The sequence below is a fragment of the Sceloporus occidentalis genome, unplaced genomic scaffold (assembly GCF_023333645.1).
Source record: "Sceloporus occidentalis isolate IW3139 unplaced genomic scaffold, rSceOcc1.0.p SCAF_10, whole genome shotgun sequence".
Lineage (NCBI taxonomy): Eukaryota > Metazoa > Chordata > Lepidosauria > Squamata > Phrynosomatidae > Sceloporus > Sceloporus occidentalis.
In genome coordinates, this window is record NW_028316990.1 from 9,342,159 (window position 1) to 9,356,659 (window position 14,501).

At 44.7% G+C, this 14,501-nt stretch overlaps 1 protein-coding gene across 2 annotated transcripts in view; it reads right to left on the reverse strand.

Annotated features, from left to right (window-relative positions):
* Positions 1-14,501, reverse strand: part of LOC149305825 (malonate--CoA ligase ACSF3, mitochondrial-like) — a 61,961-nt gene that overhangs the window by 25,281 nt on the left and 22,179 nt on the right. For both annotated transcript variants that reach the window (XM_089540659.1, XM_089540658.1), the window contains one exon: positions 1,516-1,642. In XM_089540659.1, the coding sequence (XP_089396785.1) occupies positions 1,516-1,642 (127 nt within the window). The remainder of the gene's footprint in view (positions 1-1,515; positions 1,643-14,501) is intronic.

The window sequence follows — 14,501 nt, forward strand, 5'->3', positions numbered from 1 at the left end:
GAGCGCTGGGTCAACAGGCTTAAGAGGCCATAATGGGTTTTGTCGCATTCCTCGCTCAGGCTGGACTGCCCTGGCACAAGCAAAGGCTGAGGCAAAGAAAACTGACAGCGTGGGGGGTTGGACTACAACTCCTTGTAGGATCACCACTTTTCTAAGTGCCGATTGGTTCACTCAGTGGGAGCGCAGCAAGGAAGATGGGAATTGAAGTTCCTTTTAAAGGTATGACTTGATCATGTTCTCCCTGCAGCCAGCTGGAACTCTTTAGGAAGCCCGACAGCCAGGGTAGCCCATGCTTCCAATATCACTGAATCTGCTCTGGATTTTAGTCTAAACTTTAGACCAAGATTTTAGTCTAAACTCTAGGGAAGTACTAGTACTGTACCACTTTATTCTGCTCTAGTCAAACCTCACCTGGAAGACTGTGTCCAGTTCTGGGCACCACAAGTCAAGAAGGATGTGGACAAGCTGGAATGTGTCCAGAGGAGGGCAACCATAATGGTGAAAGGCCTGGAAACCACCAAGTCTTATGAGGAAATGCTTAGGGATCTGGGTATTAGTCTGTCGAAGAGAAGGTTAAAGGGTGACATGACAGCCATGTTTAAATGTTTGAAGGTATGTCAGAGTGAGGATGGAGCAAGTTTATTGTCTGGTGCTCCAGAGACTGGAATATGGAACAATGGTTTGAATCCCTACTCAGTCATTGGGTGACTTGGGCAAATCACATTCTCTCAGCCTTAGAGAAAGGTGAAGGCAAGCCTTCTCAGAGTAAATCTTAAGAGCCAGTGCGGTTTAGTGTTTCAAGTGCTGGACTAGGACTCTACCAGACCAGGGTTTGAATCCCCCCTACTCAGCCATGGAAAGCCGCTGGATGATCTTCGGCAAGCCACACTCTCTCAGCCTAAGAGGAAGGAATTGGCAAACCTCCTATGAAAAACTGTGTCAAGTATACCCCATTATAGATTTGGTTTAGGGGAGGCCATGAGTCAGAAATGACTTGAACAGAAAAACAACAAATTTCCAACATTTCCTCCAAAGAGCTCAGGGCACCAACAAATGGGGATCTTCCTGTCTCTGCACAACAATTCTGTCAGGTAGGTCAGGCCCTGTGAGAAAGAGGACCTGGATCTTCCCGCACTCTCACCACAACACCACACTGTCTCATTTTTAATCAAAGAAAAAAGCATTTTAATTATTGCCACTTACACCCCCTTTTTATTTCTCCCTATGTCTCACACTGTTTTGCTTCACTGGATGACCCTGGGTCTGAATATTGTAAGATTATATTACGGGGAGTGAGCTCGGCTGGCGTACATACCAAATGCAGAAATCCTGTGGGCTGAACCACATCAGTGAACGCTGTGCCGCCATTTCACTGCTGTAAGCTCAAGAAGGGTCCCACTAGGACTTGAGTTCAAATCCCTGACTTGATCAGAACTGGGAAATTGAAGTGTATGTACAGAAAACAAACAGTTCCACCAACCCGTTATGCCCCCCCCCCAACCTGGAGCAGAGTACCTGTTTTGAACCAGCCGTCCGGAGTAAAAGCATCCCTGGTCTCCTTAGGTTTGTTCCAGTATTCCTGAAACACTGTGGGTCCTTTCACAAAGAGCTCCCCTTCTTTCTCATCCAAACCTGGGGTCACCTGGAGAAAAAAAAAGGGGATGCCTTGTAATCCACAAGCAAAACAGTTGTTTGCATTCATTCCTCCATCATCCTAAATAGCTGCACTCTCACAACACACACAACAATATCCAGAATCTCTGGAGAGACAAGGCCAAGGTGTCGCAAGCCCAGCGCCCCATGAAAAAACCTTGGTTTTTGGAATACTTTGGTTTTTGGATTTCTGGATAAGGGAGATTCAACCTATATTATACACTATGGTTCAGGATGCCATTTTCATTGTTTTGTTGATTACCAACTACTTGTATGGTCCCAGATCAACACCCCAGAGCCTTCCGGAGCCTTCTCCGTGGCTGCGCCTGGGCTTTGGAACTTCCTCCTTGCTGGACTTTTGTCAGTAGGTGAAACCTTTTTTTTTATTTGGCAGGCTTTAGGAAACAGTTTTGCAAGAAAGTGGCATTTCTTCTTGTTGTTCTGTGCCTTAAAGTTGTTTCCGACTTACAGCAACCCTAAGTTGACCTGATCGTAGGGTTTTCTTGGCAAAATTTGTTCAGAGGTGGTTTGCCATTGCCTTTCTCTGAGAGTATGTGACTCGCCCAAGGTAACCCAGTGGGTTTTATGCCTGAGCTGCGAATTGAACAATGGTCCCCAGAGTCGTAGTCCAACACTCAAATCACTATGTCACTGGCATTCTTTCTTTTGTGTTGTACAACTTTTTTACTTTTTGCAGGTGGTGGTGGTGGCACTTTTGTACTCCTTTCCCCCTTTATTTGTATTCATTGATTTTCTTTCTATCCCTGCATTGCAAGGAGCAGACTAATAAGAATATTGCTTAGAAGCAGTTCCTGCTTGAATGGTGCTGAAGGAAGTGTTAAGGTCTGAAAGAAAGGTCCTCCTTTGGAGGTTTCGCAGCAGAGGCTGGATTGCCATCTGTCCCATCTTCTTATATGGCAGAAATGGGTTGAACTGGATGGTCCTTGGGGTCTCTTCCAACTCTTATGATTTGGTGATTTCCTCTTATATAACTAAGTAAATAAAATAATGCCAAAATATTGAATCCCTTGGGAAAAGAGTCGGGTAGTCTGCAGTGCAAATCCCCATCCAACATTGGTGAGAGTTCTCCATACACACACACACACACAGAGAGAGAAAGAGAGTTTGAGAGAGGGATGGAGAGCGGGAGGCCACCACTCCTGGTGTGAATCACAAACGGCTGGACGGGCTCCAAATTCCTCATCCCTTCGGCTCGGGAGTCTGGCAGAGGCACAACCTGCTGTCTTATCTAGAGCGTGGGCTCCTTGGCAGCAGGCGCCTCCCTGTTGTGCCATTTTGCGACATCGCTGCTGGCTTGCAAACAGTAAAAACAGAAAGCCCGTGACGTTATCTTAATAGGATTTTGCTTCCTGAACTCGCAGTGATGCTGGTTGTGTTCCCCAGTGCCCACGGAGCATGTGAACTAGTTTGGCATTATCAGCTGGTAGTGATTGAACAGTAGTGTGTGTGTATGTGAAAATGCACGGAAAGAAATGCTCCTGGGCTACACCTGCTCACCTCCTGCACTCCTCAAAAATGAGCTTAGATGTTAACAGGCCCTCGCGCTCCCAAATTTAAACGCACTCCTCACTCTCAGTGGAGTTATTGCTCTGCAAGCAAGTAGCTACCTGTCCTTTCTTCTGCCAAATCTCCAAGGCCTTCCCTTTTGTTGATACACCGGATCTAACTTACAAGCAGCTGTTGAAAGCATCAGATGGCTAATTGCATAGATATCCTATTCTCCAAGTGCCATATTTTAATGCACGTTTCAGCTGCTTTAATGCGTTCAAGCAACTTTAACATGCAGACACGGTGTGCCCTGGAAGGCTGGCGTTTGATAGCTTTCTGCCGCAAAACGGATTCAGCAAGCTGAGCGAGGCCAGCCGGCGTGCCAGATAAGATTACATTTGCCACGCATGAAAATAAAAAGGTTGTAATAAACTCTCTGAAGGAATAAATCCAGGTGATTATAAAATGCATATTTTCAATGCTTCAATTTTACCTCTCTATTAGGCAAGGTGGGCTAATGGAGGGACAAGACGCTTTTCTCAGATACAATTCCTCTGCTCCCAGAGGAGTGGGGATCTGTCACTTAGGGGATCATTTCTAGGATAACCTGGCCCTTAGGCTGACAAAGTACAGCAAGAACCTGTGATGGACATTCACTCTGCTGGATTAAATGACCTTCCAGTGGATCCCACAAAGCAACTGCCATTTTTTGACCTGGAAAGATTTTGCTTTGGAACCTCACGCTTCTGACACATTGTGTGTGCTTCCACCTTCAAGTTGCTTCTTGACTTATGGTGACTGCATGCATTTTCTGAGGGTTTTATTAAGCAAGGAATACTCAGAGGTGGCTTTGCTAGTTCCTTCCTCTGAAAAATATAGAACCTGATCTTTAGTGGCCCCCTGTGATGTCCAGCCAGGACTGTTTGACTCTGCCCCTACATTTCCTTTCATATTGGTTCAGGTCATGGTATGTTTTAGTGTAGGAAATGTTCATTGTATTAGTTGTGGGAGGAGCTGTAGGATCCCCTGCATTTTTCCAGGTTTGGTTTGCGCCTTCCCAGCATGTTCTGTTGTAGCTAGGGGCTTTTAGTTTAGGCAGTCTTTGCTGTGAGCTTGCAGAGAGCTGTTTTTTGGTGGCAAACAGGCCCAGACAGCCAGAAAGGGCATTTCTTACATGTTAGCCAAATCAGTTACCAGGAACTAGTTAGCCGATTTAGTTACCAGGAATAAGTTAACCAAATTAGTTACCAACATCAAATAAGTCAAAGAATTCAGGAGCTGAAAGACCCTGCACCAGCTCCATTGAGAGAGGAGATCAAACCAAGATCAAACCCAGAGAGATGACACCCTGAAGCAAACTGTAAAGTATCTTTTATTTCAAGTTATCTAGAGCTGGGGAGGAGAAAATGCTTTACTTTTGTTCTTTAAATTAAACTTCCCCCCCTTTGAACTTTACATTCAGCATGAGAGCCTTTTTGGGTAAAAGAGTTTGATTTCACCAGGGTACTGGCATTGCACACCCAAATCTGCCACCATCTTTAGCTGGGTGTGTCTTCACATCCCCCATCCAAGTACCAACAACTCCCCCTGCTTAGCTTTGGTTACATTCAAGGTATTTAGGCCTTTGTTTACCTGAGAATGGGAAAGCAGGATACCTTTGAAAGGAAAGGTGGGGAACCTCTTTCAGCCTGAAGGCTAAACACAATTTCACAGAAGTCTTCCAGGGCCACTTTCCAGCAATGGGCAGGACCAAAGGCAAAAGGGGTAGAGCCAAAAAATCCCATATGTTTGCTTAAAGTGCTCATCACAATTGACTAGGCCATAGAAATGGCATCAAAGACCTCATATAAAAGTTGGACTAATTACATGCCTACAGCAGAACCATCCACGACAGTCAGAACGATCCACGTCATAGTAGTTCCAATTCCTATGGCTGGTTGTGAAAGAAGATCAATGCCTTGAAAAGTGGTGCTGGAGGAGAGATCCACAGATAGCCAAAAAGACAAATAAATGAGACCGAGAGAGTTGCCATTTTGAGAGGGACTGTGATTGGGCTTGCTGGAGGAGGTGCAGCTTGCAGAGAGCTGGGGGGGGGGGATAGAATAGGTTTCTGTCCCCCCACAAGGTGACCAGATGCCGTAACAACAAAGGAGGACAAGAAAAGTGTAGGATATTATAAAATAAAAGCTAAAAACACTTCTTAGTCATGCCCAAAATGGAAGACATTTTTGAAATTCCTCCTGGACAGAAGATTGATGTGTAGGACATGTCCTGGAAAAGGAGTCTGGTCACCCTGGTTTAAAATCTCAACATCTCTAAAAACCTGGCTATGTCTGGAAATGCTGCCACTTGCCACATGAAAGCACTGGGCTAATGTGGAAGGCCAGAATGAAAAAGGACCAACATCCTTTCAATGAAATTTATTTAGGAAAGAGAATGTAATACTCTTTTCTCCTTTGCAACCCACAAGGGTTGTTCACCATTGGAGCGGACATCTTTTGCTCCAAGAGAGTTCGTCCAGGAGATATCCCTTGATGGATCATGTCCTTGTTTTAGAGGGGAAAGTCAGACACAGGCATTGGTATGTAGGGAGCAGCGTTCCCCCCAAGATGAAGGGAGAGGAGGAGGAACAAAAAAAGCACGCCTAAGCAGCAAAAAGTTTAAAAAATGCTAATCTTTCTAGTGGGACATGGTTGTAAACGCGCCAGCTGTGCTCTCCAAGATTACCAGTGGCAGCATGCGGGGGGGGGGGGGGGAGACAATAACATTTAAATTTTAAAGACGCATTTCCAGGATGGCACATTCCACCTTCCACCATCATCACCACCCAGCACTGGTTAACAATGCAAAAGGCTTGCCCTGCTGGTTTATAGATTTGCAATTAAATGATTACCTGAATCAAAGTACTTAAGGAATACTAGGGAAGTTTCTTCGTGGCAGGGGTGGCAGGGTGGGAAGTGTTAAGGAGGAGCGAAGAAAATCATTTCTGCTCATGCTGTCTGCATAAATGAGTTATTTTATCAATCCATTTGCTTAACAAAAATCAGAAATCTGAATAAACCATTTTTAATCAGAGCGAAAAGAACAGCAGGAGGCTCTTAGCCAGTGCCCCCTCCTGGTTTTTAAACTGCCGCATGGTACTAGCCACACAGTATTTGCCACACTGCAGGACACACTCATACACAGGCAGCCATGCACGCAACATTACCCTCACACTAACAACGCTAAGGGCAGACAGCGGTGCTGGCTAGAGAAAAGAGATTAAATCCTTGCTCGCCAATGTTTCAGCCAGCTCTCCAGAAGCCCAGTTGGTTTAGGAATTAGGATTTTTCAGGAACCTTTGCTTTCCACTAAAGAGAAGAGGAGGAGATGCAATCAGCCTTGGGTTTTCAGAAACACAGTTGTTGTTGTTAAATTAGTCGAGTCAACCCAGACTCGTGGTGACCCTTGGGGATGAGACATCTCCAAGACCCCTTGTCCTCCACTGCTCTGTAAAAGTCCTCTAGACTCAAGCCCATGGCCTCCCTGATTAAGCATATCCATCAGACCTAATATTTATTTCTCTCTGTCTCGTAGCAAGGCTACGGGGTGCTGTCTGGTACATTCACACCTAACAGTGGCACTGCCACTTCCTTCTCTGCAGACAACAGGGTTACAACATTTGACCAGATTTCTCAACCCCCCTGCTTCTTTCTTTCCTGTGCCCCTTTGATTTTTATCCTGCTTGGCTGGATGATGAGTTCTGGAGAACTCAAAAGCCTGCACATTCCCGTAACATTTTACTCAGTTCTAATAAAGGTATTGGGTCCTAAAGCAAATCATGCCTGAACTCTCCCTGGAAAACAAAAATGACTAAATTTTGAGGCTGTCATATTTCAGCCACATCACAAAAGAAGGCACTACTCATTAGAAAAGACAATGATGCTGGGGAAAGTAGAGGGCAATAGAAAGAGAGGAAGACTGCAAGGCAGATGGATAGATTCAATCAGGGAAACCATAGGCCTGAGAATGCAAGACTTGATCAGAGAGGTAGAAGAAGATAGGAGGGGTTAGAGATGTCTCATTCACAGGGTTGCCAAGAGTTGAGGTAGACTCAAAGTCAGCTAACAACAACAAAGGTATTGCTTATCTGTGAATTTCGGCTTGCTTTTGTTCCCTTGGACCAAAATAGCTTCCTTTGTTTCTCCATCTGAGGAGTGCGCATGATTAATTTATGAAATTCACTAGTCTGTGACAAGGTGGTGATGACCCTTAACTTTAGATGGTTTTACAGGGATATGAAGGAGGAATTAAGTCTACCAATGACTATTAAGTGAAAATAAGTATGCAAAGGGATCTTGGAGCACCTTTGACATTAACTGAAAGAAAGGCACTGGTAGTCTGCTTCCTCAGGTTTGGACTCAAGCCTATGAAAGCTCATGCTACCAGCTTCTTTCAGAGGAAGAGGATGACCACTATATAAGTGGATAGACTAAACAAGAAAACCCTAGCTGCCCTGAGTTAGAATCATAGAATCATAGAGTTGGAAGAGACCCCAAGGGCCATCCAGTCCAACCTCTTGCTGAGCAGGAAAGCACCACTGAAGCCCTCCCTGTGAAAGATGACCATCCAGCTTCTGTTTAAAAACCTCCAAAGAAGGAAACTCCACCGCTCTTTGAGGAAGCATATTGCATTGTTGAACAGCTCTTATCATCAGGATGTTTTTCCTAATGTTGAGGTGGAATCTTTTTCCCCGTAGTTCGAACCCACTGCTCCTCACCCCAGTCTCTGGAGCAGCAGAAAACAAGCTCGCTCCATCCTCAACATGACATCTTGTCAAGTCTGCAGGACCTTAACAGGGTTGCTGATAACAGGGTGCCTTTGAGGTCTCTCCTTCATGGGGTTGCCCTGAGTCAAAGCTGACTTGATGGCAATTAAGAAAGTGACAGCACAGCAACGCAAGGCCATATCTGTCTTGTACCCTTGTGTCGCACACTCTGCTCACCTGTGTCCAGGACACACAAGCGCACCTTGACCAGTAGCATCCTGGCAGCTGCAGGGGTTTTATGAGGTGTGAACCAAGGAGCAAGGGGCTCATTTTGCAGGAAGCCCACCAATCTGGCATCAGGAGCAATAAACTTTTAATCGCCGCCTATTCTGGCAGATTTGCTAGTAGTAAAACGCTCAGCAGCACATTACCCATCTCCTTGGCAACCTGGTCCCACATACCCATTTGTAATTAAAAATTCTCCCATAAGCTCTCTTTCCACACAAGCGGCATTATCGCTGCTACGAGCCGCGTGTCCTGCAGCAGGCTACAGAAGGCAATTTCGGAGCTGTGCCATTTCCCTCCTGCTGGAGAGGAGGCAGATTTCGGCTCCTTGGGGAGACAACGCCGAGCAAAAAAACCTAAAAACTAAAAAACAGAGCGGGGGGAAAGTCACCCAGAGCCCAGACTGTAATCTGCAAAAGCCATATTTCGCATCTGGCTTTGCAACGGTAACTTTTCATAAAGGAGGCTGAGAATAATACGATCAATTTGCTTTTCATTTTGGCTAGGTTTCACACTTTTAAATGTAAGGGAAAGAGAAATGAGGGAGAGAAAGAATAAAAAGAGAGATTTTAAATGCCAGGACCACTCTGTAATATCATCAAAAAATAAAATTACTTATTTACACAGGTGAGATGTTTCTGATGCAATAGGCAAATGATTTACTGAAAATAAACATATTTTACAAAGTGATGAGTCCCAGACGCTAGATATCTAGCTTGACATAGACAGATACAGATGGACAGGTAGGTAGGCAGACACAGATATATAAAATTATATGCTTACGGAGCCGGGGGGGGGACGGGACTGCATTTCACCAAACACTCCACATGCACAAGCAGGGTGCTAGGGATAGATGAAATGACCCAGAAATTCCTGAGCATAATTTAAATCATTGTCTATTCTCTTTTAAAGAGGTGATTAATTTTAATTCACAAGCATGCCTTGGAGACAGAGGGATCAGAAGAGGAGTCGTCATGTTGGGAATTCAAAACCTGCAGATTCCTACACCACCCCCTTTATTTTATTTTATTTACTATTGATGTGGTTTTGTGTTGTTGTTCTTCTTTACAAAAACACCACCAAACAGCTTACAAGAGTTAAAAACAGGCAATAAAATAAAAGAGACGTAAACATCCCTGGGAAGTCACTGAAGGACAGAGTATGGAAATAAATGAACAAAAGGAATATAGGTCTCTTCCAACATCCCACACCCCCAGTAAAGAAAAACAGTAAAGGCAGCCAATTTAAAACAGCAGAGCAGCCCAGCAAAATAAATTCATCATTTAAAAAGAAGGAGGAAATAAGTGACTGACCAGTGCCAGGGCATAATAGCTTTCCAAGCTGAAGTGAGCAATGGTGGCCCTCCACATGTTTTGGGACTGCACCTTCCATCATTCCTCACCTATCATTACCTAGACTAACTAGGGGCAGGTCAACACTGGCCAGAATACTATGGGCTGCTCCTGGAATATTCTGGCCCCAATGCTGCCCTGAATTCCTCCAGTTATCTCCACGCTTCAGAGCAACACTGGGCAGCTGTCTACACCCGCATCACACTGTGCTGTCTGCTTCCAGCACTAACACAAATCCCTCCTTCTGAGGTCAAAAACAAGTTGTCCAGCATCAATCCCATGGCTGGGCACTTTGTTGTGATCTCAGAGGGAGCAACTCATGCTAGTAACATCGATGCCAGGTGGCATAGCGGGACAATTGGCATTATTCTGGCTTTTCCTGAAAACAAAATTTAAGTCTTTTTAAACTGGTTTAATGGAGGGATGGCCTAGATTCGGTGCAGAACTGGCTTCACACTCGAACTGGGGCTTTGGCCTGTGCAGATATGTCCTAGGACTGCTTTTAGGCTGAGAGACCCAAGAGCTACTGAGGGGAGGTGCAAAAGGAGTATAATAAGAAGTATGCCCTCCTAAGGAAGTGTTCCTTCAGTCCCCAAATTTCTAGCATTCCAGTAACTTCAAACTTCAGTTGAGCTTCCAGAAACAGAGAGCCTGAACAGACAGGCCAAAATAAAGCTGCTTCGGGTCACTTTGGAGGTATGCTGTTTAAATGACACATGCATCTGAAGAGGCCAGAAGCTATGCCAAAGCTGCACTCCAGTCCTTAGGATTGGAGCCTGGCTTTTGTGCGCTTTCCAGACTCTTACAGCGCATGCATCATTTCAACAGCATGCCTCCAAAGTGATCCAAAGCAGCTTTATTTTGGCCTGTCAGTTCGGCCCAGAGTTTCTAAAGAAATAAGAAGCGGCAAGCAAAAAAAAGCAACAAGGAAGGATAGCAAGGGAAGGTGGACACACTATATCTTAGAATTCTAGGTGTGAACCATTTTCAAGGTCTCACCCTCTGCAATGCTAGAAATTTCATTTTGGGGACCAGAATTTTTACTTGTGGGGAGCAATGCCCTCATTCCCTCCCACCACATAGCTATACACCCTGCAGCCAAAGGATGTGTCTGCCTTTCCCTGCATGCATTTGCAAACCCATTGGCTTCATAGAAATTGGTGAGTCACAGGGACATTCGGCCAGCCAGCTTGGTGCCACCTTCATCTCCATCCTTCCAGGGGAATGGTGTCTTCTGTATAATGTAAAGAACAGAGGTGTTTCATTGGGGAAAGTCCAGCTGGCTATTTTATTACCAGCTCCCCACAGGAAGGAGAAACATCACTCAAGCTCCCTGGTTTGTTAAATATTTAATGTGCCTCTAGGAGGGTTCTTGGAGATGCCGCTCAGTGTATTTCAGCGTCAGGCTGGCCTCCAGCTGAGACTGATAGAGGTGTGGACATCACATGTCTCTTGGCAAGGGAAAGCCACCAAGAGGGATAGTCCCTGGAGCACCTCCAGATCCCAAGTTTACACTCTGGTATCTTAACAGTAAGGTCTGAGGTCTTTCTGCTTGCAAAGGAGGCTGGGAAGGTGATGGAAAAAACTTCTCTTTCTTGCCCTATCTAAGATGGTGGAGGGTCTCTGCCAATCATAATAAAACTGTGCAGGCAAAATGGTGGCTTGTAGATGTCTGGGATCAGAACTCACATCAGTCCTGGCCAGGGCAACCAATGGTAATGGATTTGCGGCGCAGCAGTCTCAGACTAGTATGTTTGGTCAGTTAGCATGCAAGCAGATGTCAATGGAGGGGTCTCTCCAAATGACTCTGGAAATTTGCTTGGGAATGCTGAATTTTCACTGACCTGCTTTGTTTGCCGCGATGCATATTTCTGCAGGAGCTGCCCAGGGTGCTGAATATATTTTACAGCTAGTGTTCATGCTAGATAGTGCTAAAAAAACTTGAATAAAGCACAGAGTAGATTTACCACTCCTCTGACATAAAAGCCACTGACTCAATAGGACTGAACCCATTGACAGAGTGTGCTCTACAACTTAGCTAGTTTCACACTGCTCTCTTCTTTTTGAAACATCCCCACAGCCACCAAAAACTGCTCACTCTCAAAAAAAAAAAATCTCCCAAATTAAGAAATGTGGTGTTATTTTACAGCTGCAAAACCGTTTTATCTACTGACAGCGCCCCATTGTTCCAACTCTCAGAGTCTGGTTCTGCTATCTAGGCAAGTGTCTCTTTTCTTCCCTTTTCGAGGAAGGAGGGGAGAAAGGGGGAAATGGTGATGGTGGAGGCTTCAAAAACAAACAAACAAACAAACAAGACAGACAATACCCGCTATGCTCCAAGAGTTTGCAGGCTCCTGCCAGCTGGGAAGCTACAGCCTATGAAATATGCATCACAGTGAACAAAGCAAGAGGAAATATCCAGTGCTGGGGAACCAAAAAGAAGAGAGTAACCCTTTCTTGCATGTAATGCTGTGATGGTGAAGGCGTGCGCATGTGTGTGTATGTGTGTATATGTCAGAGAAAGAGGGTAGAAGTAGCAGAAACTACAGAAGTAGTTTCCACCAGCAGCAAGGCAAAGAAAGGCTGGAGGAGCTGAGGAAGACTGGGGGTATACTTATCAAATTTGCAGAAGACACCACATTAGGAGGAGTAGCTAATACCCCTGAGGACAGGATCAAACTTCAGGATGATCTTAATAGATTAGAAAGCTGGGCCAAAGCTAACAAATAAATTTCAGCACAGAGAAATGTAAGGTACTGCACTTAGGGTGGAAAAATGAAATGAACAGATTTAGGATGGGTGATACCTGGCTGAATGAAACTACACGTGAAAGGGATCTAGGAGTCCAAGTAGACCATAAGTTGAACATGAGTCAACAGTGTGATGTGGCAGCTAAAAAGGCCAATGCAATTTTAGGCTGCATCAATAAAAGTATAGTGTCTATATCAAGGGAAGTAATAGTCCCATTTTATTCTGCTTTGGTTAGACCTCACCTGGAATATTGTGTCCAGTTCTGGGCACCACAATTTAAAAAGGATGTGGAGAAACTGGAGCCATGTGTCCAAAATGGTGATGGGTCTGGAAACCATGAATCCCTATGAGGAACGCCTGAGGGAATTGCTGGTTATGTTTAGCCTCAAGAAGAGAAGGTTAAGAGGTGATATGATAGCCCTGTTTAAATATTTGAAGGGATGTCATGTTGAGGGAGCAAGCTTGTTTTCTGCTGCTCCAGAGACTAGGACCCGGAGCAATGGATGCAAGCTCCAGGAAAAGAGATTCCACCTCAACATTAGGAAGAACTTCCTGACAGTAAGGGCTGTTCGATAGTGGAACACACTCCCTCAGAGTGTAGTGGAGTCTCCTTCCTTAGAGGTCTTCAAGCAGAGGCTGGATGGCCATCTGTCAGAGATGCTTTGACTGAGAGTTCCTGCATGGTAGAATGGGGTTGGACTGGATGGCCTTTGCGGTCTCTTCCAACTCTATGATCCTATGATTCCTGTGCAAACAGGAAAACGAAAATGACAGGGATGGAGGCGACAAGAGAGGGAATAACTCCTAATTCTTTCCCTAAAAAAAGGAGAAGGAGGAGACATTTGTTATTGTAGAGCCTGGGAAACCAGAATTCTTCAAATGCCTCTTGCACCATCCAGCATGGTCAGTGCCCAAGCTGGGCAGAAGGACAACAGTAATGCAAGGCATGTAAAACAGTTCACATCTGCTCTGTAGTTCTCCATTAGAAAACGGAGAACATTTTGTGAGGCCTGGCTTCAGAGGGGGTCTGAAGAAGTCCAAGCGTGGAGGAGGATTTGTATATGCGATCACAGACACTTGGGAGTTAGTCGTTGGAATCAAAAGGGTCAGTTACCTAGTCAGACAGATCATTGAGGCCCATGCATTGCCGTCTCTAGTTGAGCAAAGGGAAAGCTTGAGAGACTGCAATACTGAAATACTGCAAGAGGCATGAAGGAAGTCCTATCCCATCTAACCAACCTCATGGCTTTAACCACAATGAGGAGAGGGGCAAAGAGAGAATCTTTGATAGGAGAAGGGTTTCCAACATCCCGTGCTAACAGTGTCACCTGAAGTTGGAGGAACACTGCAATTTCTTCTCAGCACATGCCATGGCCTGTTGAACTGCGGTAGAGCCCCCACACTGGGTTTTGTGGAAACTATCTTTGTATCTTAGGGATAGGGCTTAGCATCTTAGGCCGGCCTCATAAAAATGCACCCACAAAACCCAACAGTAATCCATTGCCCCAATGCAAATGAGGCAATGGCTGTGTCTCAATACAAGTCAGAATACAATATTATGCAGGCTCAGTCTCCCTTATAGGGAATTTCAAAATCCAAAATACTCCAAAAACCAAAACGTCTTTCATGGGTGGTTGAGATCATAACACTTTTGCTTTCTGATAGTTCCGTGTGCACAAACTTTGTTTCATGCTCAAAATCATTAAAAATATTGCATAAATTACCTTCAGGCTATGTGCATAAAGCATATACGACACACAAATGAATTTCATTTATACCTGTTGTAATCCGCTTTGATTCCTTTATGGAAAAGCGGAATATAAATAAATGAATCTTAGTATTATTATTATTATTATTATTATTCATGTTTAGAACTGGGTTTCGTCGTTATACATATGCAAATATTCCAAAATCCAAAAAAATGCAAAATCCAAAATTCTTCTGGTCCCAAACATTTCAGATAAGGGAGACTCAACTTGTGTGTGTGTGTGTGTGTGTGTGTGTTTAAAAATAATAACAATGAGTAAAAACAGAGATAGGAATACTACTCTCATGCCCCCCCCAATTCTTGTCTACTGAGGGGAAAAGTATGGGATGAGGTTAATAACCACTGAAGCCAAAGAACCGCGGAATCCAAATCGGAAGCCGAGGATGGTGCCAAGGTTCATGGAAAGGTTTCTGTAGGCTCGCTAATGAAGCAAAGT